At 58.1% G+C, this 27117-nt stretch overlaps 1 protein-coding gene across 1 annotated transcript; it reads right to left on the bottom strand.

Annotated features, from left to right (window-relative positions):
• On the bottom strand, positions 1 to 25364 carry ATOH8 (atonal bHLH transcription factor 8; the record flags this gene model as incomplete). Its single annotated transcript, XM_079721100.1, has 4 exons — positions 1 to 51; positions 11468 to 11533; positions 15007 to 15198; positions 24609 to 25364. The coding sequence occupies 4 exons, from the start codon at positions 25362 to 25364 to the stop codon at positions 1 to 3; spliced, it is 1065 nt and encodes a 354-aa protein (XP_079577226.1).
• Between the last annotated feature and the right edge of the window lie 1753 nt (positions 25365 to 27117).

Raw genomic sequence — 27117 nt, 5'->3', positions numbered from 1 at the left:
TTATAGCCAGAGCCCCTTGTGAGCCAGGAGAATCCGCCTGGGGACCATGAACTGGGGGAAAAATTCATTTAGTCATCAAAGATTTATTGAGTTCTTCCTGTCAGCTCTGTGACAGGCATCAGGGTTGGAGGCCCTGCCCTGCAGCAGCTTACAGTCTAACCCCAGGGCAAAGCAGAAACCACCAAAATGCTACCCTGGTAAATGCTGTCGAGTCACCTCCTCCCCCTGCCCACCCCGTGTCCCTCCAGGCCACTCATCAGAGAAGTGAATACGATTGCCAGGGGCTCCCGGCTACAGGGTGCAGATTGCTTCCTGTGATGCTAGGAGGACGTCCTGCCCTGCCGGCCCAGGTCAGGAGCAATGGTGGGTCCAGCAGTCTAAACCGCTCGCTGACTGAGGCCAACATGTATGTTCAGACCTCAGGGTCAGTCAAGGACATGCAGAAGAACTTTCCTACTGTAGGAAACAACCACTGAGTAACACTGGGGACCCCTCCTGTGCTAAGATGCTGGAGCTGGAGCTGGGACCCAGGCACCCGGGCCAGCACTAAGAGAGCACCGTCCAGTCCCGGGCGTCCCCTGTGTTCCAGTACAGCCTTGCTCGGAGTTACTTCCGCCCACGGGAACGGAGGCCCCAGGAGGGCAGGGTTCTGCTGGCTGTGTCCCTGCTGTGTCCCCAGTCCAGGACAATGGGGGCTCCAGTCCAGCTGCCTGCCCCGAGACCCACCTCACTGCAGTCTGGGGAAATGTGTTTCCCCTCTGAAGCCTCCAAGCACTTCATACCGACTCCTCCTATACCCCTCTGTGCTCGAGTTAGGGTTGGTGCAACTGCCGTCACCCACTTGCTCACCCCACACAGCTCCACCACGAGCTCCTGAGAGAGGGGGCCAGGTCGTCCTCGGCTCCCTGTCCCCCCAGGCCTGGGGACAGAAGTCAGTGAATTGGCTGAGGGCAGCCTCGTCCGGAGCCCAACACACTCCTTTGCATGTGCGGTTGTACAGTCCTTGGGAGGTGCTGTCGCTGCTTCCATTTTGCAGATGGGGAAGTGGAGGCCCTAGGTCACATGCTAGGATGCAGCAGAGCAAGGCAGACCCCTCAGCCCCTAGAGGATTCGGCTTCTTCACTGGCAATCGGCACTAGAAAGTCCTCAGGCCGTCCCCCCAGCTGCCACCTCTCTTGGTGCTAAGAACATCTCAGCCTTCATCCCCTGGGGCCTAAGGGAAGGTGGGAGGCCCTGCGCTCACAGAGCCAGGCCAGAGCTCAGAGGGAGAACCCGCGCCTGCAGGGGACAGGCAGGGAGACCCCAGGCGCCGCCGGGCCGACCCTTCTCGGGCTGCAGGCTGACAATCTCTGCTTCTCTCTCCGTGCTCTCACGCGTCTCTCTGTGCCAGCTCTCTCTTGGCCTCCCCTCTGCTTTTCTCTCCACGTCTGTCAGCCTATCTGCCTTTCTCGGTCCCCACCTCACCCCACCCACAGTACAGGGCACGGCAAGGGCCGAGCTGGCCTGGGTGAGGCCTGAGGCCCAGCTGCTGCAGCTTCCCATCTGGCTGCTGTTGTCCAGCCAATTCCACTTCGCTGCACGCTGCCCGTCCAGACCCCAGAAGCTCAAGGAGCTCCTGCCCTCGTCCCATAGCCAGAGAAGGCACCCGGGCCGGAGGGCAGCCGACAGCTGGGCAGACAGGTGGCCCAGCCAGGTGGGGAAGGCCCTGCGCCCTGGAAGCGTCCCTCGGGCCCCGACTCATGACCCTCACACACGCGCCCCACCCCCCGCCAACACTACACATATACACACACCCCCAACCACAGTGTCGGGGGTCCCTGGGGCCCCCATCGTGCTTCTGCATATCTCTGTGCCTCCACTCTCCCCAATCCTTTTTTTTTTTAATTTAATTTATTTTGGCTGCCTCGGGTCTTAGTTGTGGCACGCAGGATCTTCGCTGCAGCATGCGGGAACTTCAGTTGCAGCATGCGAACTCTTAATTGTGGCCCGTGGGATCTAGTTCCCTGACCAGGGACCGAACCTAGGCCCCCTGCATTGGGAGCGCGGAGCCTTAGCCACTGGACCACCAGGGAAGTCCCTCCCCTCCCCTCCCCAATCCTTATAGCAAAGCAACAGTAGGAGTGATGGGGCACCAGCCAGACAAGCCAATTCATGCTGAAGTGCTGGCCCACAAGCCTTTGCAAAGCCCACAGCATGTCTTCAGGAGACCCCCAGGAAGAGTCTAGCTGTGGATATTTCAGGATCAGTGGGGGCAACAATGGGGTGGCTGGGAGAGGCCACGAGGCCCCTGGACGGCCCAAATAACCAACTGATTTCTGAAAAAAGTGCGCAAACCCCTCCTCTGGTCCCTCCCATCTTCCCTAAGCCCCTCATAGCTAGATTCTGGAGCTACCGTGGGATTCGGGAAAGGGTAGGACATCTCTGGTCAGGGCTCTTTACTCACCACCACCCTGACCGTCAGTGACACCACAAAAGTACTGGGAAGAGAAACGGATCTTTCACCCCCCCACACACTTAAGCGCACGTACATACACTCCCTGACGTACAGCACCCTCACTGACGCAGTGCGGCGTAGTGGTTAGATATGCCGGCTATGGCATCAGACAGCCTCTGGTGAATCCTGCCTTCCCCATTCCACCAGCCGTGGGACTCTGATCAGTTACTTAACCTCTCTGTGCCTCGGTTTCTCCACCTATAAAATGGCAATAGTAGTCTACTGTCTGAGGTTGAAGAGAAGATTAAAGATCACGAAGGCTGAGAAGCCAAGCACTCAGGGTTAGGCAGCCACGTGTCAGTACACACACGTGTGTATGTATGTGTGTGGGGGGTCTCCCCCCATTTGCACGTCAGCTCATCAAGGCAGGAACTGTGTCTCCTCATCAGGTGGCCGGGGCCCCACTGGGGACACGGCAGAGAGGAGTTAGCTGCCCATGAGATTATGTGGAAGACAGCTAGAAACGCCTCACTTGCTTGGGCTTTCACGCTTCCATTCATTCGGCAAACATGTACTGAGTGTTCAGACTGTGCCTGGCTCCATTCGGAGCATGGGGGGCCCCCCGCAGTGAGCAAACTAGACAAGGACCCCGACCCCCCCAGCGCTGCCCCCGCAGAAGAACGAGCCCCTGAGCGGGAGCGAGTTTCCCTAGAGAAAGGAAGCCGTGTGTTTTCTGTGCCCAAACAGCTTGGACAGGTCCCAGTTCCCAATAATTGATGCACTTCCCTGCATTCTCCGTCAGACGCTACTGGATGTACTTCAGCTTCCTCTTGACAACTCAAGGTCAAGCCCGGGAACGTCAGTCTACAGAAGACTCCCCAGGTCCTTGAGGCTTCTGGGGCCCTTTACCCCGACACTAAATGGCTCCAAGCCTCTTGGCTCTTCTGAGCCCCTGGTGTTGCTTTTTCTGTTCTCTGTTTCTTCCCACGCCATCAGGCCACTGGCTGTGATTCTGGGGGCTGTCACTGCACCTGCTCCAGGAGCTGGTCTCCTGGTGGCTTCTGCACAGCTGCTCTGACCTGAGCCTCCAGGGAGTCAGGCTTGTAAGAACTGTGCGCAGAGCTGAGCACAGTGGGCTCCGAAGAAGGTCCTGCAGGGCTCTCCTGTGAGCTTTCCTGCCTGGCCTTTGTGTCGTTCAGCCTGAGTTCCAAAGGGTGGGGCCTTTGTTTTGTTCTCCAAAGTGACCCAGCACCTAAAACAATGCCTGGCACATAGTAAACACTCAAAACTGTTTATTCTTAAATAAATGTACAGCGTCCTTCAAGCTTAATTCATCTTTTTCTGCTTCTGTTGAATAAATGAAGCACCACTGCGTGTATACGTGCAGGGGGTGGGTGCCCAAGTGGATCCTGACCCCTGGGGGAGAGGGTAAGTTCTGAAACCCTTGAAGACCTCCGGGCACCTCCCCAGTGCCAGACACTCAGCCCACCATGTGGGAGGCCCTCCATCTGATCCTGGCAGACAGTGCCTACAGATGCCCCAACAAACCTGCACACACACGCACACACACACACACACACACAGAGCAGGACAGACTCAGTGTCTGCTGCCTGGCAACAGAGTCAAGTCCACCCAGTCTAAGTCCCTGGGTGGGGAGGGGACACTCGAGGTCCCTCTGCCAACCTTCCGGATGGACAGCAGTGTCCTCCAGGAGCCCCGGTGACTGCATAGTGCATCCAGTTGATGTGGCCCTTTCATGGCCGTCATTTCCTTGAACCCTCCTCACCCATGGACATTTCTATCCATGTCTCATGAGGAAAGCGAAGCCTGGAGAAGGCAAGTGCCCGAGCTGACAGAGCTCATGAGTGGCTGCGCTGAGACAGACCCGCGTCACTGCTAGACCCCTTCACCTTGGGAGAACAGAGATCAGTGATGGTCTAGATTCAGGAGCGCTTGTTTCACGGGGCTGGATGAGCCTAGGTCCTGCCCGGCCCCACCCAGCTGTGTGGCACTGAGTGACTTCACCCCCCTGGGTCCCAGCCTCCTCATCTAGCTCCCATGGTTAGTGATGTGGATCTCAGGAGGTCACTGCAAAACTCAGGAGGATAAGAGGCATGAGAAGGCTCTGCAAACTGAAAAGCACTGTGCAGAGGGACCAGGTCACCAGGGGCCTGGCCTAGCCACCTAGGTTCTCTGAACCCCAGTGCTGTCAACTGAAAACAGGGCTACTGGCCCTCACTTTGCGGGGCTGGGGGGAGGAGTAGGTAAACTCGCAGAGGTGGGGTTCTGACACTGTGGTTGAGGTTATGACATTGGTCAGCCCCGTTGGGAAGAAAACCACTCGGTCAAAAATCAGGGTCAACTTTCCAGGGATGAGCCACGTGGCTGTTTACCCTGCTGTCCTCCCGGATGAGAGGCCCCAATGTCCTCCTCAGTTTCAGGGAGAGCATCCCTTCTTCCAGGGCAGGTAGGGGATGTCTGGACAGGACTGACTGAACTGGTGAGGAGAAACGCTCTTCCCGGCATGGCCCTGCCCTGCCTTGGATGTAGCGTGTGGATGAAGTGCTCGGTGCTGTGGCAGCCACTGTGCAGTCATGAGGTAAAGACCAAGAAAGAAGCCCGAAGCTTTAGCATCACCAGAGCCTTGGAGCCAGGGAACAGTCTCCTCACTTCACCTTTCCTAACTGTAAGAAACAGGGGCCCTGTTAGTTTAAGCTGCTGCTAGAGGGGTTTCTGTGATCTGGAATGCAAAGCTTTCTGCACTGATTCAAGGCAACAAAAGCCCAAACTCCCAAACTCCCCAAACAGGAGCCTGGGGGAGCCCAGGGGCACTTCCCTGTCTGTGTCCTAAAGCCCCTAGTTCACTCTTCCCTAGAGTCTTTGCCTTCAGCTCAGGAATATTCAGCCCCAGCGTGCGTGGATTTTCGTGGAAGGAATGCTGTGCATTGTTTGGCAGCTTCCTCTGTGCCAGGAGCTGGGACACAAAGATGAAAGGGCTGACAGTCCAGCTAGAGAGGTGTACTGAACACACACTGTGTGATATAAATGTAATGTAGTATAGAGTTTTAATATCACATAATCTATCAGGTAACATATCACCTAAAAATATAATATAATGACATAAAATGAGCTCTAAAATATCACATAATAGAGTATCACATACTATATCATGACTTCATACTGTATCATAGGACGCTCTCCTGAATTAGACTCCACACACCCCTATGGTAAGGGCAGGGAGGTGGCCATGCTATGGGGCCCTGAGGTGGAGTCTGGGGTAGGGGTCAGGGAGGGCTTCCAGGAGGAGCTAAGCCTTCCAGAATGAGCAGGACTTAGCCAGACAGACAGGGTACAAGGGCATTCCAGGCAGAAGGGACGGCATGAGCACAGAGGCCAAAAATAGCCCCTCTGGGCGAGGAGTTCCGCGTTGATGGAGTGTAAACTGGGACACCGGGAGTGACCGGCTGGAGCCAGGTCACTTGCGGGGAGGGGCAGGTGCCCTGTCAGGGAGTCTGGCCTCTACCCTTGGCCTGTGGAGAGCCCCTGAGGGGTCCTGAGCAGGGGGAGTGAGGCAGTCAGACCTGGCTTTCAGCAGAGCTGCTGGGAGGGGCTCAGGTGGGTATGAACTGAGCCAGGGAGCAGCTGCGCGGCAGGGCCAGGCCCCAGGTGGCCGTGAAGTCTGGGCAGAGAACTAAGCACCGTGAAGGCAGCAAAGGCTCCCTGCTTCGCCCTCTAGAAACATTTATACTAGGAGGTCAAGCAGGCAGGGATTTACACCTTCCCTAGAACCAGCCTCCGGTCTGCAGGGGCGGGTAGAAAAAGACGACCAGGGCCTGCTGGCGCCCCCTGTGCCAGGCGATCCACTGTGCCAGGGGCAGGGCCTCAAGGCTGGGCAGTGGGCAGGACAGGCCTGGTCACTCCAGTGGGAGGGCAGCCCTGCCCTCCACTCTCCTCCCACTGCTCCTCTGGAAGCCCCAGGGCTGGAAAGCAAGTTCTGGTCACTGGTCGGACCGCACATCATCACCAGGGGCCTGGGGCCAGCGGCCACTCCTCCTTCCCCAGGCCCTCCTCACCTTTGGCTCCACGGGGACCAACTTCTCAGGCAGGAGACACGGGAGGGAGGACAGGGTTCACAAAACAGTGTCCCATCCTTTGAGCCACTGACCCCTGGATAGGTGGGCAGTCAGGCTGGCGTCTCCCGGATACGACACTTGAGCAAGGCCACCCAGTTACGCAGCCCCCCTGGGCAGAGACGAGAGCAGCTTCAGAGTCCAGACTGGGTAGCTGCCCACCAAGGCCTTAGCAGGGAGGGGGGATCTCGGCCCATGCCCAGCCCTGCAGACGGGGAGATTAATGGCCCTGAAATTGTGATAAACTTATATATATCTTGTCCTGCCAGAGCTGCCACCTCTCCAACCGAAAGTGGGAAGAGAGGAGAAAGGAGTGAAGTATGGCCCCCGAGTGAAGCGCAGATGAAACGCCCTCCAAAAAGCCCGAGGCTCCGCTTGTGAGGACCGGCCACCCGATGTGGATGACAGGCTTTTTCCACTGCTGGGGTTAGGGGGAGCCGAGCTTCTGGGTCTCACGGGACAGCGTTGGGGCAGGTAGTGGAGAAGCGGTGCCGGAGCTGAGAAAGGAAAGGGGAAGCCCCCAGGCCCCCGCCCCTGCCCCGTGACTCCCCCTTGAGGTCACGCCCATCTGACACCTGGGAGGTGTCCCTCTCCCCACCTCCACCTGGCAGCCCTGGGCCTCTCAGCTCCCACTCAGGGGTCCAGGGGTGGGTGAGGAAGGTGGCCAGGCCATGCCCTCCCCTCCCCACCGCCGCCAACGCTGGCCTCCCAGCTGCCAGCCCTGCCCCAGCACACCCCAAGGGCCCCACTCAGGCCACCCGGTGACTGCTCCCAGGAGGTGCCCAGATTCCAGGCAGACATCTCCCAGAAGTTTCTGGCGGTGGCGGCGGTTCTTAAAAAAGGCTTCCTGTCATACTGCAATCAGCTGAGGCGCCAAGCGCTGAGCGTTTCGTTAATGCCACTGCTGTCCCAGAGCGTCTCCGCGTTGCCTTCTGATGAGTTGATGGCCGTCTCTGCACCCTCTCTGCCCCCGACCCTTCCTCGGGTTGACGACTTTCTGCTGCCCTGCCCACACTGTGCCCTCCCGGGCACCTTCTTTCTGCCCGGTCTCCTCCAGCCCGGGTTTTATGAAAAGAGTCACTTCTAACCATCTCCCATTTTAAGAGCTTTGAGAAGGAAAAACAGTTTGACAGCGTCCAGGATACCTAATTAGGTGGCCTTCAGGCACCTTAGAGGAGGAAGAAAAGTCACAACTGGTGCAAGAAAGGGAAGAAACACCATTAAAAGAAAACAAGGGGAAACCAAATAAAGAGCAGAGATAAAGAGTCGGGAGAAAACAGCGGCGCCTGAGAAACACGGATTCCAGCCGCCAACTTTTACGGCGTCCAGCCCTGTTATTCATAAGCGGGTTTCCTCTCTCACAAAGGACCTTTTGCACGGTTTTCCCTGCTGCCTCCAAACCAGCTGCTTGTGCTGTTGTATCCTGAGAGATGATGAGGCTCTGAAAGGGTTTTTTGGGAACAGATGGCCAGGGGAGAGCTGGGGAATGTGCCAGCAGAGCGCTGGGCGGGCTGCCAGGGCCTGCGGTGACTGAGTGCTTGGGCTTCCAGCTCGCGTGCTTTCCCTGCCCTCTGCCCTCCGTGGCGCCAGCAGGCCTTCCCAGCGAGCGCTCGGAACATCTGGAGTCTGGGGCTGCCAGGAGGGGGGGCCGCGGCGGCCGGGCGGGGGACCCTCTGTTCCAGCGGAGCTCCCAGGGCCTCGCCACCAGGCCCGCCTTGTGGAACAGCTAATCAAAACCACAGCGCCCGAATGGGAACCAGGCGCGCTCCCAGCTGCAGCCAGAGGCCGCCAGGGCGACTTAACCCCGTGTCAGGCCTCGCTGGCGGCGGCACTGGGGGCGGGGGGCTGCTGACAACCCCCCCACCACCGGCCCGGCCCACCCCTTGCCACCCCCAGCGGTCTGTGGGCTCCCCGCGGCTCAATGGAGCCTGCAAGCGCCGCAGCCCAGCTGCTTACATAAGAGCTGCTGCTCCTGACAAGGCCCTGCACCCGCATTTGCTGGGGGTCCCCGGGCGCAGGCCACCCTGCTGGGCGGTATGTGAGCTTCAGGGCCCGGGCGCAGCTGAAGAGCTCGGAGTTTGGAAGGGAAGAGACACGTGCTCAAAGCAGCTCCACCACTGCCTCGCTGCATGGCCTTGGGCAAGCTACCGCCCTCCTCTTGGCCTCAGTTTCCCCTCCGTGCAATGGGGAAGTGGCGCTAACTTGTGGGGTTAGCGTAAAGGGTAGAGATAAAGTATGGGAGGTGCTCGGCACGCAGTGGGCACTCCCCACTCGGTCAGCGCGATTGTTGGTGAGAGTCTGTTTATTAGCATTATTACCATGTACAGCCACACGTTATGCATGTTCTTTGGTATGAATCCGTGAACTTTGAAAGCCCAGGGATTTCTGGGCTGGCTGGGTGCTTGCCCCCCTTTGATGCAGGGCCAGGGGGTTTGCCCCGAATGCTGGACAAGCAGGAGTCCCCCATTCAGAATTATTTGCCCTCATCTGCCTTTTGTCTGGTCATTCATCCACTCCAGGCACTGCCCTTTCATGAGATGATCCTTCCTGGGATTCCATATGAAGTTGTTACCTTGCGGCTGTAAATTCATGAGATTTCCCTTCTGGCACTGAGAAAAGGCCAGCCCTTTCTCCTACTGGATCTCCTTTAATCCTTCCAGCAAGGTGGCGAGGAAGGTTTATAAGCTCACACTTTACACACGAGAGAACAGGGGATCAGAGAAGTTAGGTAACACACCTGAGGTCACATGAGTAGGAAGCACCAGTGCCATGATTCGAACCCAGGTCTCCAGCGCCAAAGCCCACCCTTCCCCTACTTCATGGTCTCGCCAAGGGTCTCCCTGTTGTATGTGCCTTCAAGTTAAACGACAGCACCAGAGAGAACTGAAAGGAACTGTATGTAGGGTTCTTTCAACTCAACACCCACCTGTAGCATCCTGGACCACCGAGCCTCTGAAGGGGTTTCCAGCGGGGCACCCTGGCTCGAAGAGGTGCCCTGGAGGTTAGAGCATCAGAGGGGACTTTTCACGTCTCTGACTTTCTGAGCATGAGAGGTTGGTTCTTTCTCACTGTCCGAGACCCCAAGTTTTCATTCATACACAGCGTGGTGGGGAGAAGGGTGGGGTCTGTGAGTGAGTGTCAGGGGGGGAGAGGAGGAGGAGGTGAAGACAGTGTGAAAGGAGAGGGGAAAGCAGCACCCCAGTGTCTCCCCCACCTCGGGACCACCCGGGGGACAGCAGAGGGCCAAGTTCTGCGTTCCAAGGAAGCCAGCTCCAAGCTAACCTGGGGGGCTCCCCAGCCCACGACCCCTCCATCCCAGTCCCTGCCAGCCGTGTGGACTAACGGTGTCAACTGAGAGAGGAGAAACAGCAGCTGAGAGAACACTCCGTGTTAGAACAAACAGCTGGCGACAAACGTCTATGTAATCGGAATGCCAGAAAAAATAAATTGCATCCATTTTTATGACGAGAAGGGAATTTGATGGTGGTTTCCCACCCACCCCCCTGCTTTCCCAGCATAGACGGACTCCATGGGCTTTGAAAGCACATGGTATTTAACTCAGTAACATGGCTTGGAGGATGTGGAAACAGGACCTCCTCTCACCACCCCATTTCCATGCGGGGGGCAGGACAGGGAAGTGGTAGGAGGCCCGGGCACCTCTCCTACTGGCCAGTTCCTCGGGCCTCTGAGTCTCAGATTCATTGTTCCTGGGACAACATCAGGATCCACCTTGAAGGGGTGGTGGGAGGAGTCAACGGGGTGATATGTCAGAAGCACTAAGCACCCAGCACCACGCCTGGCGTGGGATCCAGGCTCTAAGAACGTCAGGTAGTATCAGTATTCTCCGGATGCACTGCACTGGGGTCCCAGCAGTCTCTGTGAGCAACTTTCAGATCTGTGTGAAATGCCCGTGATGGGCAGAGGGGTTGGGAGAGTAAACGCCTGTTGTCATTTAGACAGAAAAAGGAGCTGAGGTGACCTCAGTCCGGAAAGTCTGACCAGAAGGGGCCTTAGAAATCACTTCCGGGGTCAACTCACCTTACAGAAGTGGAGACCAAAGCCCCAGTGGGGGTGCCACTGTGTACGTGGCAGGTGGGGACAGAGACAGGACAGTGTCCCTCAACGGGGACTCTGGGGATGCAGGAGACCCTGCCCACGAGGGGCTGGATCCAGCCAGAGCAGGTGCTGGAGACGCTGCCTCACATACTCTGGGGCTCCGGAAGAGACCACAGAAAGAGCAGGTGCCACTAGGTCCTGTCCGAGGCCTAGTTTCAGCCACCCAGACAGAACCCTCTCGGCTCCCACTGACCGCACAACCCAAAACCAATGTGCTACCTCAGCTGGCCCCCAGCACCAAAAATACAGAAGTCTGCACACAAGATGTTCTTCCCAACAGGAGTCCGGCTACCCTCAAACCTGCCATCGCCACGAAAAGCCTCCCCTACCCAGAAAGCAGCAGGAAGAGAGAAGACGCGGTCGACCTATGCCAGCCTCGGTGCCTCCTCTGGCACTGGACCACCCACAGGGTTAGAAGCAGCCTTTGGCCTTGCAGAGCCAGCCTTCCCTGCCCAGCTGGCACACGCGGCTACAGTCACAGCCCCGGGGTCACCAATCGGTGCCCAGGTGTCTGGTAGGGCCCTTAGCTCAGGGCACCATAATGCACTTATCTCTCCCCCCCACCCCACCCCCCCGCCAACCGGGGGCCTGTGAGAAACCTGGGGGCAGGAACTAACTGGCCATTTATCGCCAGGGCTTAAGCTATGCCATCAGTGGAAGTAGCTGCTGCCGCTGTTATTATTATTATTAATCATTCTTCACTGGAAGGCAGTGCCCTAGACTGTGGGAAACTGGTCCTCTCCTATCGCACAGGCCCGGCAATGCGCCCCCTGCCCAGGTGTGGAACGGCTCTGCTGCTCTTCCTTCTCTCCGCCTCAGAAGCTCCCAGGAGTTGCTGCTTTAAAAACAGGAGCTGCGGAAACATGGCCCAGAGCCAGGTGCTTAATGTGCATTATCTCGGGCTGCAGCCGGAGCTCGAGCTGAGATCTGCAGAGCCCTTCCACTCCTCCCACCTGTCTCTCTGCTTGGCAGCCTCCGACGGGCCTCTCTGCACGACTAGGGCTTCCAAACGGACCCTGGATCCTCAAAATCACTTCCTGTGAGGCCCAGATATAGAGGACTCACCCCTCAAGGGATATGGGTCCCCAACCCCAGCAAGGAAGGGCTGAGATGGGCAAAAGGATGTGCCTGGGGCCTAGAGGGTAAGTAAGGATCACTTTAAATCTCCTTCTTAACACGGGTCTGGAGGGACAAGGCAGCTCATCAGGGGACACTGAGTACAATCTGTCAAGGCGACGCTCTGGAAAAGGGTCGCCCAGCCTCTGGGGCACATGAACGGTGAGAGAGCCACGTTCTGTGGGACGGCTCAGATCGCCATCAGTGGTGTTGGTCATGATCACTCATGGAGGACTTCCTTTCAGCTGGTCACTGACATCAGCATATTTTCTAGTTTCTTCCTTTCTTTATCCTTCATTAGAAATGTAAGCCTGGCTCACTCCCATCCCCAAACCCTCAGGCTGCCCTGAATGGCCGCAGGGGAGGGGCAATAGGGCCTTGATTTGAGCCTCACACCCGCCTGCCCTGTCTACAGGGGCTAGGGAGGGTCAGGCCCGCGCCATCGCAAATACCCATCACAGTGCCCACGTGCTGAGGATGGGATTCCCCAACACGGAGCTCACTGCCGGTGCTCGATAAACACTGAATGAATGAATGCATGAACAAATGAAGGAATGCGTCTCCAGGGACACCAGCTCCCTTGGTTCTGGTTAACAAAATGATGGCCTATCCCAGGCCCTCAGGGCCACTGGGCGGGTCACTGAAGGCCATCCCCGAGGGCACCCTGAAACTCACCTACCTGCATGGTGACAGATGCAGGAAGGCACACACACCAGGAGTGGGGTGCTGCTGTGACCTGCCCATCTACCAGGGCAGTTACAGGGCCCAAAAGGCCTCCGATGTCCCAGCAGCCCCAAGACCCTGTCCCATCCCTCCCTCTAAGTCCTCTGGGCAATGGTGGTTGTCCAGGCATGGTCCTTGGGAGATGGCAGCCTCAGGACGGTCCGCTCGGCAGGAGGGGCTGCAGGATGCAAGGGGCCCCTCGACCTTCGGAGGTGAGGCAGGACCTCGGCTTGTGGAGTCAGACTAGAAAGGGCCTTGGAAATCTCTGATGCGTCCACCATCCCCGTTTATTGAAGGAGAAAACTGAGGCAAGAAGAGGTCAAGAAATGGGTCCAGGGGCTTCCCTGGTGGCGCCGTCGTTGGGAGTCCGCCTGCCAATGCAGGGGACACGGGTTCGTGCCCCGGTCCGGGAGGATCCCGCATGCCGCGGAGCGGCTGGGCCCGTGAGCCATGGCCGCTGAGCCTGCGCGTCCGGAGCCTGTGCTCCGCAACGCGAGAGGCCACAGCAGTGAGAGGCCCGCGTACCGCCAAAAAAAAAAAAAGAAAAAAAGAAGTGGGTCCAAAATGATACAGCTAGTAGGTGGTGAGCCAGGCCTTAAACTCAGGGCTCTTTGATGCTCTTACCCACAATCTAACACCTCAGTCTCCCAATCTGGACAATGGGGAGGCTGGACCAGAGAGTCTCTAAGGTGTCTTAGATTTGATGTGATTTCAGGGGAAGCCAAACACTCGTCTCTGCTGGGCATCGTCACCCCACCACCCCCCTTCTTCCGTCACCTCCCAAGCATCTAGTTTCCTCCCCAGCCCAGGGCACCTGCTCCAATCAAAGAACAGGGAAGGAGGGGGCCCAGCACTCTGGCCTTTGGTGGCTGACGGGAGGACTCGGGGGGGGGATGGGGGCAGAGATGGGGGAAACGGCGCCTGCCCACCCTGCCCATCCACACCTCCGGCCGACCACCGCCGAATGCCAGGGGAAGTTCACCGGGAGTTTACAGCCTCCTTTGTCACAGAGCGCTGCATGGAGCCATCAATCAGGCCCTTAATTTACCCGCGTCACTCTCCAGAGGAAAGCCGCCAGTGGCGCTTCCTCTCTCACCCACTTGATGAAGATTTCATCTAATTGGTCCACATTACATCACTCCCAGGGTCTCAACGTGCCATCACCGCAGCAGCGGCAGTGGCTGGCGGTGGGGACAGGCCGGGGGCCCTCCCTGCTGTGGGCAGGAGAGTCCACAGAGAGCCTCCCTGGCTGGAAGCCTCTTGAAGGGGCCCCTGGGAAACCTGGAGAACCCAGAGAGGGGCCTCCTTGAAAAGGGGGGCCGGGGGAGGAATGTCAGGGATGCGGGGAGGGGCCGGCCAGGAAGGAAGGAGGAGGTGGTAGGAAGGAATGAAAGGAGGAAGCCAGAGTCACTGAGCTCCCCCGCAACCCCGCTCCCCACCCCTGGATGCCCAGGGGAGTCAGGCATCTCTAACCACCTCTACCCTCTTCATGGATGCACACTGGGTCCCACCCTCTGTCTCTCTCCCTCTAGCCTCGTGGGCACAGAGATCCAGAGGGTTGCCATAAGCCGTGCTCTGCACAGCCTGGCAATGACCCCCAACTGGAAATGCTGGAAGCCTAGGCCATCTGGGAAGCATAGCTGTGCCCGACACCTTTCCTCCTGCCCATATTTCTCCACACACATCAGGCTTTGTACAGGCTGCTCCCTTTGCCTCAGATATTGTTCCTGCTTCATCTGCCCGGTGACCTCCTGGGTGTCCAGCTCAAACACCACTTACACAAAGATGACCTTTCAAACTCCCTTGGGCAGGAGAGGTCCCTTCTCTGCCTGGCCTTCCCCTGCCCCAGCACAGGCCTGCGGGGCCTCCTTTACTACCCTCTTCTGCCCTTATCCACAGGCAACAGGGTCTCTGAGCATCCTGTGAGCTGCAGGGGTGCTGCGACCATATGTTTATCGTTTTTATACCCCTGACCGGCAAGCGTGGCACAAGGCTGGGGCTCAGTAAATCTCTTCAGAATGAATGAATGAACGAATGAGTATCACGTGCCTTAATGCGTGGCCTCAGGTAACCCACAGGCCAAGTCACATTACCAAAACACACCGAAGGGCTCTCTTGGGCTGTTACCAGTTCAGGAGATCTCACCCTGATATGACATCAATCAGGGGTCGCATGGGGGATTCATCCTAAGAGCATGTAAGGCCAGAAAGAGCTTCAGAGATGAGCTGTCCTCCTCATTGAAGTGATGGACAAACGCAGGCCCAGGGTGACTGTCCCAGGTACCCAGCAGCCCCATTACCAGGAGTCGAGTCACACACAATCCCAGGGGCCTGAGGAGCCCTGAAGCTGGCACGAACCCCAGCAAAGCTCCTAAAGGCCGAGCTCACCGGTCCCTCTGGAAGCCTGGGGGAGTGAGGGGCTCCCCAAGTTCCTGTCCCCACCTCTCTGTCTTCCCAGGAGGCTGCTGCCTGCGTGGCGGGCACATACCTTGCGTTTCTTGGCACGGCCCTCGGCCTGCAGGGTGCGGGTGCAGCGCTGCACACACTCGGAGAAGCTGAGGTTGCTATGGTCGGCGCTGTAGTCGAGGTCGGCCAGCCGCGCCAGGGACAGGATGTAGTTACAGGCGATCCTCAGGATGGCCAGCTTGGACAGCTTCTGCCCATATGAGTAACATGGCACCTGGAGGGTGAGAAGGCGTCAGGAGGGGCTGCCAGGGTCTCTGCTGAGAACGGCCCGGGGGCACCTCAGCCAGGCAGGTGTAGGGCCCCTCACACTGACATCTGCACCGCCAGACAGGGGACTGCGGGGCGGCAGAGGTGGCCCATCTCATCCCTCAACCCGGATTTTATTCCCTGTTCTAAGCACCCGCTGTTTCCACACTCACAACCTTGGGAGGCATCCACATTCCCATGTCACAGGGGAAGAAACCGAGACTTAGCTCTTGCCCGAACGTTGGTGAGCACGAAGCACAGTAAGTTCCCCCAGGACAGAGCTCCACCCACCTCCCTCCCTGAGAAGGAATGTCTCAGAGAGAACCGATGTTTTTTAGCTCTGAGGGTCTATTTATGCATTCAGTGGCACTTGTCTTGCTGGGCACTTGGGGTCCAACAACAAATAATAACTCGGGTCTGCCATCAGAGAAGTTACATTACACTCAAGACAGATGTTATAACGTCAGAGCAGAGTTAGGTGCCCGGGACTGTGGGAACAGACCAGAAGCAAAGTGGCAGTGCTCAGCTGGGGGGCCCACACATGATTGGCTTTCTTTTGCTTTTCTCTTTTTCTTTCTGCCCTCTGGACCTGGGGCGCTGCTGGGCATTGCAACAGGACAGCCCCAACCAGACTTGACAGCCTTGACATTCATCACCAACTAGACACTCACTGATGACACAGGAATTTGTATGGGTGAAGCGATGGCATCTCTAACATTGTCCACCAATGCTCCTGCTGCTTGAGCAAAAAGCTACAAAGACTGCAGCAGAGTTCTGTGTCGTAACACGGAGACATCGCCACAAAGTCCACCTGACAGGTGCTAACCAACAGAGCTGCTCTGATGCGTCATTCACCTAAATGGCCCAGACGTGCACTGCAACCAAGGCTGCGGTATCCTCCTCTCTATGGCTCTCCAGGATCTACATGCAGCATCCATCCCCACCACGGCTACCTGGTACTAACCCTCAGCCCACAGAGAGTGGGGCGCCTTGCAGGGACCACTCAACAAGTATGCCGGGCACTGTTCTGGACCAGTGGTTCTCAACCAGGGACAATGTTGTCCCTAAGGGGCAGCTGGCCACATCTGCAGACATTCTTGACGGTCACCACTGGGGAGCAGGCAGGGAGGGGCTACTGGCCAGTAGTGGGCAGAGGCCAGGGACGCTGCTAAACATCCTACAATGCTCAGGATCCTACGATGCCTCCACCACAAAGAATGACCCAGCCCAAAACGTCAGCAGCGCTGTGGTCGAGAAAGCATAATCAAGAGAGCCGCTTCAGGGGCTTCCCTGGTGGCGCAGTGGTTGAGAGTCCGCCTGCCGATGCAGGGGACACGGGTTCGTGCCCCGGTCCGGGAAGATCCCACATGCCGTGGAGCGGCTGGGCCCGTGAGCCATGGCCGCTGAGCCTGCGTGTCCGGAGCCCGTGCTCCGCAACGGGAGAGGCCACAACAGTGAGAGGCCCGTGTATCGTGTATCGCAAAAAAAAAAAACAAAAAAAAAAAACAGAGCCGCTTCAGATGAGGACCCTAAACGCGTCGACATCTTGATCTCACGTTAAAGCTCACTTCGTCCAGGAGCTTCCCCTGACCTCCCACCCAGCCCTACCCCGGGGACTAGGGCTGCCTCCCCTTGATGGTGCTCTAATAGCCCGCCATCTGTCCTTAACTCTTGATTACCGTGACTCATTTAATGGTCAGTCTCTGTGTGAGCTGTCAGGGGAAGGCCTCTGTATGCAGAGCCTAGCCCAGGTCCTGCCCATCACCGGCCTCCAAAGGGATTGTTGACTGAGGGAATGAATGAACAGATGAATGCTCTCCCTCCATATCTATCAGGTGACTCCAGAAGGTTTAGAACTGGGTTCAAAAACCGTTCTCTCTCTCTCTCTCTCTCTCCTTTTTTTTTTTGGCCACGCCGCTCAGCTTGTAGGATCTTAGTTCCCGGACCTGAGATTGAACCCACGCCCCCTATAGTGGAAGCATGGAGTCCTAAGCACTGGACCGCCAGGGAATTCCCAAAATTCTCTGAGGATAAAGATTTAGTTATTTGGTGCAGAGGTGAAGCTCGTACACCTTTGGGTCACCTGGGCTAACTCCTGGTTCTAGCTACAAACCCTGGGCGAGAGACATAACCGTTCTGAGCCTTGGTGTCTTTGTCACATTGTTAACAGGACTGACCACACAGCGTGGTAAGGACTAAAGAAGATGGCATATGCGCTGCACACAGTAAGGCCTGATACAAGTCAGTGACATTAGTACGGTGGGTGTTGCAGAGGGTCTCTAAGGAGGGGCTCCAGAGAGGGTGAGAAGCAGGAGATCTGGAGCCAGGACATAGTGCCTGCTCATGCCCCAACCCCTGGGGGTCCTGAGACCGCAGGCCCGAGGTGAGGTTTGCTGTCACCTCTCAAAATCCTCTAGCAGCCAAGGAGGTGCCCTTCACCAGGCCAGGAAACGCAGGGAGGGGCAGGGAGGTGACACAGGGACCACCAACTCCTGTGCATTCCCCTTCCCCTCCCAGCCCTGGCCACAGCTCCAAACCCATCTGAGAAAAGCCTGAGGAACAATGCACTTTGCCTGTTCTCATCCGGAGTCCAGTGAATCCTGCTTTATCAGCCTGAACAAATGAACAAGGTCTGTGGCACAGAAAGGTTCCCTGGGGCAGGGGCATGGGTCTCAGGGACCATCCTAGCACCTCTGCCTGCCCTGCACCCAGGGAGGGAGTGCCTGCCTGGTGGAGGCTCTGGACACCGGGCACAGCTCTGTGACACAGGGCCGAGTGTGTTGTTACCCAGAGGCCATGCTGGGAGTTACCCAGCTCTTTGAGCCCTGGGCCCTGAGCAGCTGGGCTTCCCTGCCAGCGGGGAGCAGGGATCTTGGAAGGGATCTGCACATGGGGATCCAGGGTCATTGCGGGACCACAGAGCAGCAGATGAGGTCAAGGCCGACCTAGGGGCTCCCGTGCCAAGTTCTGAGCCAGTTTTGCCCCAGATCTGTCACTCTGTCCCACTGCTTGTGTCCAAGTCCAGGCCTAACAAGAAAACCATCTATTGAGGGGGCTTCCCTGGTGGCGCAGTGGTTAAGAATCCACCTGCCAATGCAGGGGACACGGGTTTGAGCCCTGGTCCGGGAAGATCCCACTTGCCGCGGAGCAACTAAGCCCGTGCGCCACAGCTACTGAAGCCTGCACGCCTGGAGCCCATGCTCCGCAGCGGGAGAAGCCGCCGCAATGAGAGGCCCGTGCACCGCAGCGAAGAGTGGCCCCCGCTCGCCGCAACTAGAGAAAGCCCTACGTCACGCTGCAACGAAGACCCAACGCAGCCAAAAATAAGTAAATAAATAAAATAAATTGAGAAGCAACTGTGGAGTTTAAAAAAAAAAAAAAAATCTATTGAGCTCTGGTTGTTTACCTGGCACCGTGGTCACTATTTACAGGTAGTTTCAGCCCACTGAAACTCTCCCCCAAATAAAGATTGTTACCCCATCTGCACATGAGGAAACAGAGAGGTGACATATTGGGCCCCAGGTCACTCAGCTAAGACCCGGTTGGAGTCAGAAGCTCGTGTGTTTATCGCCCAAGGAAGGCGGGCTCTGCCAACTCCCACCACCAGCGGTGGGGATCCTGGTGCCCACGGCCCAGGATGCGGCAGCTGGGCCCCCGAAAGCCCAGCTCAGAGGCACCCTGGCCTATGAGGATCTGATTCTAGGAGGTCAAGGTAAGGCAGAAAGAGCTGGTCTGAATCCCAAACAGGGGGGTGACTTTGGACAGGCAGCTTCACCTCTCTGAGCCTCAGTTTTCTTATCTGGAGAGTGGGAATAATGCCTGGGTACCCTGGATGACTGTTGGAACCAGGTCATCCCCTTGCTGTTTCTTGTGATCTACTAAGGCCAGGCAGAGGGCTGGGTGTTGTGAATATAATTCATCTTTAAACGGCGCCATGAGGTAGAAATGACGATTTCCACTTTACAGAGAAGCATTTGATGCCCAGGGAGTGTAAGAACTTCCTGTATCTCTCAGCTGATGAAAGATGAGCTGGGTTTTGAACTCACACCTTAGCTGGGCTCTTTCCAATCAGCCAGAAGCAACGGCTTGGGGGTATGGATGAGTATCTATAGCCTATGGTGGGGAGGTGGGCAGCCCACCCTTCTGAGCAGGGGATGGAGGGTTCTGGACTCCATGGGACCCCAGCCTTGGTGCATTACCTGTCTGAGCATCCACAGCGAGGCCCAGAGCCCAGCCATCCCAACACCTGCCGGGGACCACACAGCAGTCATCTGCTCAGCCTGGGCAGAGGACAGAAGCCAAAGGAGGCAGCAGGGCCGCTCGGCTCCAGCTACTGACAGGCAGCCAAACTTCCTGTAAAGTAGAAGCACCTGCCTCACGCTCACCCCACAAGAATTGTTACGCTTCAGAGAAGCAGGTGCAGTATGGGGATTTTTCACCAGGTCCCACGTGCCCCTAAAAGATTCCATCCCACCTACCCCAAGCTGGACCCTCTCCTGGCTCCAGCAAGCGGGAAAAAGCAGGAAGGGCACCGGCCTGGGATTCTGAGGACCTACCTCTACTCCGGGCCATCCACGTGACCTTAGGTCCACAACCTTAGGGGACCTCAGTCTCCTCACCAATAAAATGGGCATCAGAATACCTGCTACCTCAGAATGGAACCGCCATGGGCAGATGTAAGGAGGCGCTACAGAGAAGCAAAGCCAGGAACCAACCAGCCAGTGCAGGGGAGGCCTGGAAGCCCTCCACCCTCTTGCCTCTGTGCCAACTCCTACCCACCCTTCAGACCCAGCCCAAGACGCCCACCGGGACTCCTGGACCCACAGAGCTCCAACATCACTGCATCCCCGGCACACAGCCCAGCGCTTGATCCCATTTGAAATTTTTCTCTAATCGGCTCGTGTCAGTGAGCGTTGGCTCCCTGGGGTGAAGCCACTCTACACAGAGCTGTTCAAGGTCCTTGTCAAGTCCTATTTAAACAAAATCCCAACCTGCTACACAGCAACGAGGCTGGACCCTGAGAACCTGGGTCTGAGTAGTTAAGAGCCGTGGCCCAGGGCCAGACAGGACAAACCCTGGTCCCTCACTCCCCCTCTGTAAGCATCCCCATCTGTGAAATGGGAAGGCAGCACGACAACAGGGCCAGGTAAGGCACTTCACCCCGTGCAGTGAGGCTCAACAAGCTGCTGTCCTGGTGACTGTGGTTGCGAGGGGGCAGGAGAGAGGCCTCTGTCACTCCTCTCCCATCTGGATGCAAGCAGGTCCGTCCCCCATTCCCTGAGGAGGGGGGTACAGGGTGCAGTGTGGCCATGGGCCCCTGGCATCCTATGGGGTCTGAGATTGAGGGAGGTGCTGGGCTGGGGGTGCCATCCTCATGCCCCCTCCTGGGCCATCCTGAGTTCACTTGTTGAGGATTCCCTGGGACACTCCAGGGGCATCAGGGGAGGGGGCCACTGGCTTGACACTTCAGCAGGTCCTGAGGGCACCTCCTTGCTGCCTCAGGCCTCTGCCCGGCTAGGCTGCCATTCCTCCATCAATGCTGAGGGGCTTGATGCTTCCCGGGGAGAGAGGAAATCTGCACAAATCTGCACACACACCCGATGCCCCGAGGGTGAGCACAGCCTGTGAACCAGAAGGTTCTGCGGGGGAGGCCGAGGCCCACCGCTCTGGCCCCTCCTCTCACTCGCCCAGCAAGGCCAGGCTTCCCCTTGGACTCTCTCCGGCCCGGCCCGGAGCAGCCCTGCACATGGGCCAGGCCCAGCTATGCACACATGGCCTTCACGTGAGGCGGCGGGGAGGGCCCCGAGCAGCTGGGCTGGTGGCATGTGCTGCGGCCGGACCATCTGCCCCGCATACACACCCCCTGGCCCTGCTGCCGGGGGCCTCCCTCTCCCCAGCCTGCACTTCTCATGGCCAAGCGGCCCCCCCACCCCATTCCCTTCCTGGTTGAGAGCATGATGGGTTGGACAACACAGAAGACTGTCCGGCTTCCCCCTGCTGGGGGTGGACAGCTCCGGGGTGGTCACCAGGCTGAAGAGCGGGGCCGTCAGGAGCCCGGGCCCTGGAGCGACTCGCTGACTCCGAGTCGAATCCAGGCTCTGCAATGCCAGCGGCACACGGCCACGCAGGCTGTGACGGCACCACGCCCGGGAGGGCGCCGGCACCCTGAAGCCTAGTGAATGGCAGGCCGGGGAGGCATGCAGGGCAAAACCCAGGAGGCCTCATGCGGTGGCCAAAGGCTGCGAGACCTCCACCAACTTACAGAAGTTCCCTGAACCTCGGCCTCACCGTCCGTGAAACAGGGGTGGGAATGAGGGCGGGGGGATGGGGGTGGGAACAATACCTACTTCACTAAATGAACTAATACGCATAACACGCTTAGCACACGACCCTGTACAAAGGAAGCATCTGATAAGTGGCAGTTTCTAGGATTATTATTAAAATGACTACAGAATTCTTATTTCTACATCTGTCAAGGCCTTTGCCCAGCACTGAGGCCGTTGCAGACGTTCGAGAAACGTCCATCCCTCCTACGGCCCCCATTCCTTTCTTCATTCGCTCTCTGCAGAGAAGCGCTGTATGAGGTAAGCGTTGTCACCATTTTCCAGCTTTAGCAACTGAGGCTCAGAGAGGGAAAGTGACTTGTCCACGGTCACACAGAACGCATACGGCAGAGGTATAACTCAAACTCCGGCCTCCGGACTCCCCGCCCAGTGCTCTTTTCACCGTACCACGAAGCTGCTCAGAGAAATGAAGCCCCAGACCAGAGCCACAATCCCAGAACTGACCTCGGTGCTGCAACAGCCATGGCCTCATTTCAGGAGAAACCATCCTTTTTCCTCACCCTCCTCTCCCAGGGTCCATTTCAGACAGTCAAGCCTAAGCCGAGATCCAGAGTCACAGCCTGCCTGGATAGGGGCACACACACACAGACGCACACGAGTGTGTGTGTGTATTCACGTGCGCACTGTCTACAGGTGGGATACTGAGGTCCAGAGGAGGAAGAAGCGCCTCTGAGACACAGGACTTTCCCCATCGGATGGGGGCTGTGATGTGGACATGGTGAGTGTGCCCTAGCGATATCTCCTTCCCTCGCAGACAATGGACCGGTGCCCACCAGCAGCCTTTTTGGGGAAAGGACAGATGGACTGGTCAAGGGGGCCAACAAACCCGAGCAGGCGCTTCTGATCCCACATTTGTGTGTGCTCTTGGCCACGAGTACTGATCGTGTGTACAGGTACAGCTGTGTGTACCTGTGTGTGTGTGTGCGCGCGCGCTTTCTCCCTGAATTTGTCCCTCTTATATAGAACTTCCGCACAAGAAGGACAGAAGTGAAAGGAAACCACGATTATCAATCTCATCTCAGAGAGTCAGCCACGTGTACACCCACCTTCCGACTTAACAACACTGCGAGTGCAGGGCCCACAGCGCTGATACAGCTGACATTGTGAGAAGCATTTGGCCAGGCGGGCATTCCAGAAACTTCTGTCACCTTCCCTAACCCACTAGGTGATCTTGGAAGCGTTTCCTTCCTTCTTTCTCCAGGCCCCAGTTTTCCATTCCATTAAATGGAAAGCTAATTCAACCGACAGGGATGTTAGGATCAAATAAGATGGAATTTGTTACTGAAAGAAGTTAAAGCCACTGGACAAATGAGATGTAGTTGAACACACAGAGACCGTGAATACTTTCTCGGAACTGAAAGAGGCAGCTGGAGGAGTAAAAAGGACACTGAACTGTCAGTTAAAGGACCGAGGTGCCAGCCCTGACCTTCCTCTCACCAGCTGTGATGCTCTGGGCACGTGGCCTCCCCAATCTGAGAGGGGTTGCCCTAGCTGCAAGGTGAGCAGGTGGACAGTCATCTCTCTGCCATCTCATCCTTCCAGCCTGGGCGGTAGGTAGCAGGATGCCCTCCAGGCTGCCACCCTCTGACACAGAGCCATTGCCTGAGGGTGAAACTGAATTCTCCACTGGGCCCACTGCCCAAGGTCCCAACTGTCTATGACAGTTATCTGACTCCTCCATTCCACTCCACCTCACTGACCAATCATCTTACTCGAGCCCAAATGTGACACTTTGGCTCAAAAGTCATAGAAACTCTTTTCCCCAGGAGCTTAATTCCCTTCCCATGGATGGACCCAGGCACCTTCCCCGCCCCACCCACAGGAGGGAGAGGAGAGAGTGTGATCCAAAAAGAAGATCATGTTTTCTGAAATCCTTTGTTGTTGGCTAAAGCCCAGAGAGGGTGAGTAACTTTCCTGAAGTCACACAGGAAGTCAGCTGCAGAGCAAGCAAAAATCCTGACCATTCAAACCAGTCACATCCACCCCCCCAACCCTTCCCCATGCCCTGTGTGGGGTGGGGGCAGGGGGCACTTACCACACTCCTCTTAGATCTCCGCTCTGTGAAAATGAGCAGCCTAGAACCCCGGGGCAGTCTCAATCTTGTCTAAGTGGAATTGTAAGACTGCCACTCCCCACTATGGGTAATTCTTGGACAAATATTCTTTCCCATCGGCCCCAGAAGACAGTGTCTGGTGAGGACAGCCCCCACCTGTCCCAAACTAAGAAGCCCCTAACCCACCCCAGAACTAGGTTCTGAAGATTCCCCGAACCAATCAGTCCCCTCAGCAGACCTGCCTGCTTCAACATGCGGTGGGCGGCGGTGGGCAGCAGTGGAGGGGATCTCCTGGGAAGGCCCTCTCCAGCCAATTCCTGAGGCCGCCCCTGCAGAGGGGGCTCAGGCTTGTACCCTGGGTCCTGAAGGACACCAGGAGCGCGGGGTGCAGAGCGCAGAAGCAACCTGAGTTCAGGGGCATCCCTGCTGGGAGGTGGAGGCTGAGGAGGAGCTGACAGGTTCCCGCGGAATGCGGGACCCTTATGTTCTGGCAAAACCAGGACCACCCCTCCGCAGCATTCCGGGCCTCCAAGACCACGCCAAACTGCCGGAAGGGTGAGGGTCTTCCTCCTTTCCCCGTCGGAGACAGATTCCCACATTGCCCCTCTCCACTCCCCACCGCGCCCAAGGGACCCCGGGAGACAAATATTCGCTGCCATAAACGTGAACTATGAGGGGTGAAGTCAGACGCGCAGACAGGGTCACCCCAGGGGGGATGGGGGTGGCTGTAACCAGGGCGTGCCCGAGCCAGAGGTCTCGAACCCTCACCCCCACTTTGCAGACTAAGAGCCGTACCAACGCTGTGGCAAAGGTCACTGCCCCAGGAGGACCCAAAGCTGTCTGGGCCCTGGGGCCGACCGGGCGGGGACAACTTGCCGCATACCCACGCCCTCATCCTCCCTAAAGTCCCCCAGCCACTCACCCACCCACTCCCGCAGTCATACCCGGGCGCAGTGAGGGTGTGTGGCTGGGAGCCGGTACCTGCTTCCTGAGCGCCTCGAAGGCTGCGCTGATGGTGTGCACCCTCGTCCGCTCCCTGGCGTTCGCCAGGAGCCTCCGGGTCTGCTGCAGGGCTTTGATCTCGGAGGAGGCGGCTGTAGCTTCGCCCGGCCGTTTCCTAGGCGACGCGGAGGAATCCGGGTGGTTATTGTAAATTACGTGTGAAATTGACGAGTAAGAACTTTCCCCAGGGCGCGTGGGGGGGGCCGGGCGCACTGAGGGCTCCGGGGGAGCAGGGGCCGCCGACGGCGTGGGGCGTGCTGGCGGTGCGCACAGCAAGATGCGGGGACGTAGGCCGGGCTCCCGGAAAGGCTGTGCCTCGGGACCCCCAGGTACCTGGCCCTGGGGCGCTGGAGGCGGCGGCGGTGGCGGCGGCGTGGGGAGTCCCGGCCCCACTGCGCCCAGGGCGAAGCCGCGTTTCCGCGCGTCCAAGACCTCCGGAGCCCGGGCGCCCCCGCGCTCCCCGGCCGTGTCCGCGCCCCCACCTGAGGGAACGGCCGGCGCCACCCGGGCTGGCACCGGGGCCGGGACCGGCTGCAGCCGCTGGGTCCTGTCCCGCAGCCCGTCGGTGGCGGCGGCGCCGTGCTCGGGCGCTTCCAAGTCCAATCGGAAAGTTTTATAGCCGTTCGCGCGCCGCGCCGGCTCCTTGCCTTTCCTCTTGAGCTTCTTGAGGCCGTTCAGCTCCTTCACGCACACGGTCTTCCACGGCCCGTCCTCGAGAACCGGGATGTGCTTCATGGCGCGGGCAGCGCGCAAGGCAGGGGCGTGGGGCTGCCCGGGAAGCGCGCCCGCCGCGCTCGCTCTACACGCTGCGCGCCGGCTCTGCCCGGGCGGCCGCGGCGCTCAGCGCCTCGGAGTCTCCAGCTCTCCCCCTGCTCGCTCCCTCCCTCCCTCCCTCCCTTTCTCCCCCTCGTCCGGGGCAGCTGCGCCGCCGGCTCCGCGAAGCCGCCGGGCTGTCCGTTCCCGGAGCGCTCAGAGTGTCATCTGAAGTCGCTGCCGCCGTGCCAGCATTTCTGGAGAACGCCCGCTGCGCTCCATCTGTGTTTGTTTAGCCTCAGTTTACACAGAAGCCCAATTCGCGAGATCAGTCAGCGCCGCCGCCCGGAGAGGAGGCAGCTCCCGCCGCAGCCTCCCCAGCCCCGGCCGCCCGAGCCGCGAGCGCCTTTAAAGAAACAGGAAGCATTTTTCAAAACAGCTGGGCTGCCGGCCGCCTCCTTTGTCCGCGTCCTCTCCACCTCCCCCCACCCCCATCCCTTCTGCCCAGAACCTGGTCCTCTGACTCTCCCTCCCCGCCTCCTCCTCAAGTCCGGGGCGCTTCTCTTTCCCCAGAGGACAGTCCGCTCCCGAGCACGTGCCTTCTGGGCCCTTCGGCCCTTCCCCACATCACAGCCGGGCCTTGTCTCCCTGGCCTTGCTGACCTCTCGGTGACGCAGCGTCGCCTTCCGCACCCAGCACCTCCGCGTCCAGCCCTCCACCCCAGCTTGCCAATCGAGAAAGAAACAGAATGGCGACTTCTCCTGGGGGGCGGGGGTGGGGGGTAGGTCGACGAGGGAAGGGAAAGGCTCTGGGGTTGCCCGAGGCCCCCACTCCCCCTGCACCGCAGCCCCATCCGCTCGGGTCACTTGCTGGAGCAGAGAGACCAGGAGCAGAAGGGCTAAGCGCCAGGCAAACTGAGGCTCTGAAAAGGAACGGGCTTTCCCACGGTCACGCAGCGAGTTAAAGAGGCCGAGCAGCGTGGAAGCTTTGGGTTTAGACGCGGCATCTGGGAGAATCTCAAGTCACCTCACCGCAGGTTGCCCGCTACGTTGCTGTGGGGAATTCAGCCCCAGGCACGTAGCGGGTACCAGTCAAATGGAAGCTTTGGTTATTCTTATTATTAATAACAGAGGCAGAATAGCTTCTAGAGGCAGACTTCCTGGGTTCCAATGCCAGCTCTGCCATTTACAGACTGAGTGTCGTTGGGCGGGTCACGGAACCTCTCTGTGCCTCCCTTGCCTCGTCTGTAGAATGGAAGTAACAATTGTACCTTCTTCCCGAGGTGTTGTGAAGACTAATTGAGCATATATGTGCAAAGCGTTCAGAGCTGCCTGGCACAAAGTGAGAGCTTTGCAGGTGCCCACTGTTATTGGCAGGGGACAGAGGTCGACTGCGCAGACCTTCGGTCCCAGTGCCATCCCACTGGAGATTCTGGGGGAAAATAAAGGGCAAACTAGTGGGCCCTCACCCGAGCCCACCTCCCGGAGGCCGCCCTGAGGACCAGCACACGGTCCTTCACTCTTCGCAGGTCCTTTCTCTGCGGTAGTAAGCTCCTCCTTGGTGGTGGTTGCTTTAAGCAGTTTGAGAGAAGATGGACCCTTGACCCTGGCCTTGGGCTCTGACCTCTGCAGCCACTGGAATCTTTGTCTTTCTGGTTTCAGTCCTTCACTCCCATCCCCAGACCCACCATACGCGGTGGAGTTTTTCTTGTGAAAATGCAGGGTGTATCAGAGTG

Source organism: Hyperoodon ampullatus (assembly GCF_949752795.1).
Source record: "Hyperoodon ampullatus genome assembly, chromosome: 15".
In the NCBI taxonomy this organism is placed as follows: domain Eukaryota; kingdom Metazoa; phylum Chordata; class Mammalia; order Artiodactyla; family Ziphiidae; genus Hyperoodon; species Hyperoodon ampullatus.
The sequence above is the reverse complement of the archived record's forward strand: the minus strand, read 5'-3'. Positions and strand labels throughout refer to the sequence as shown.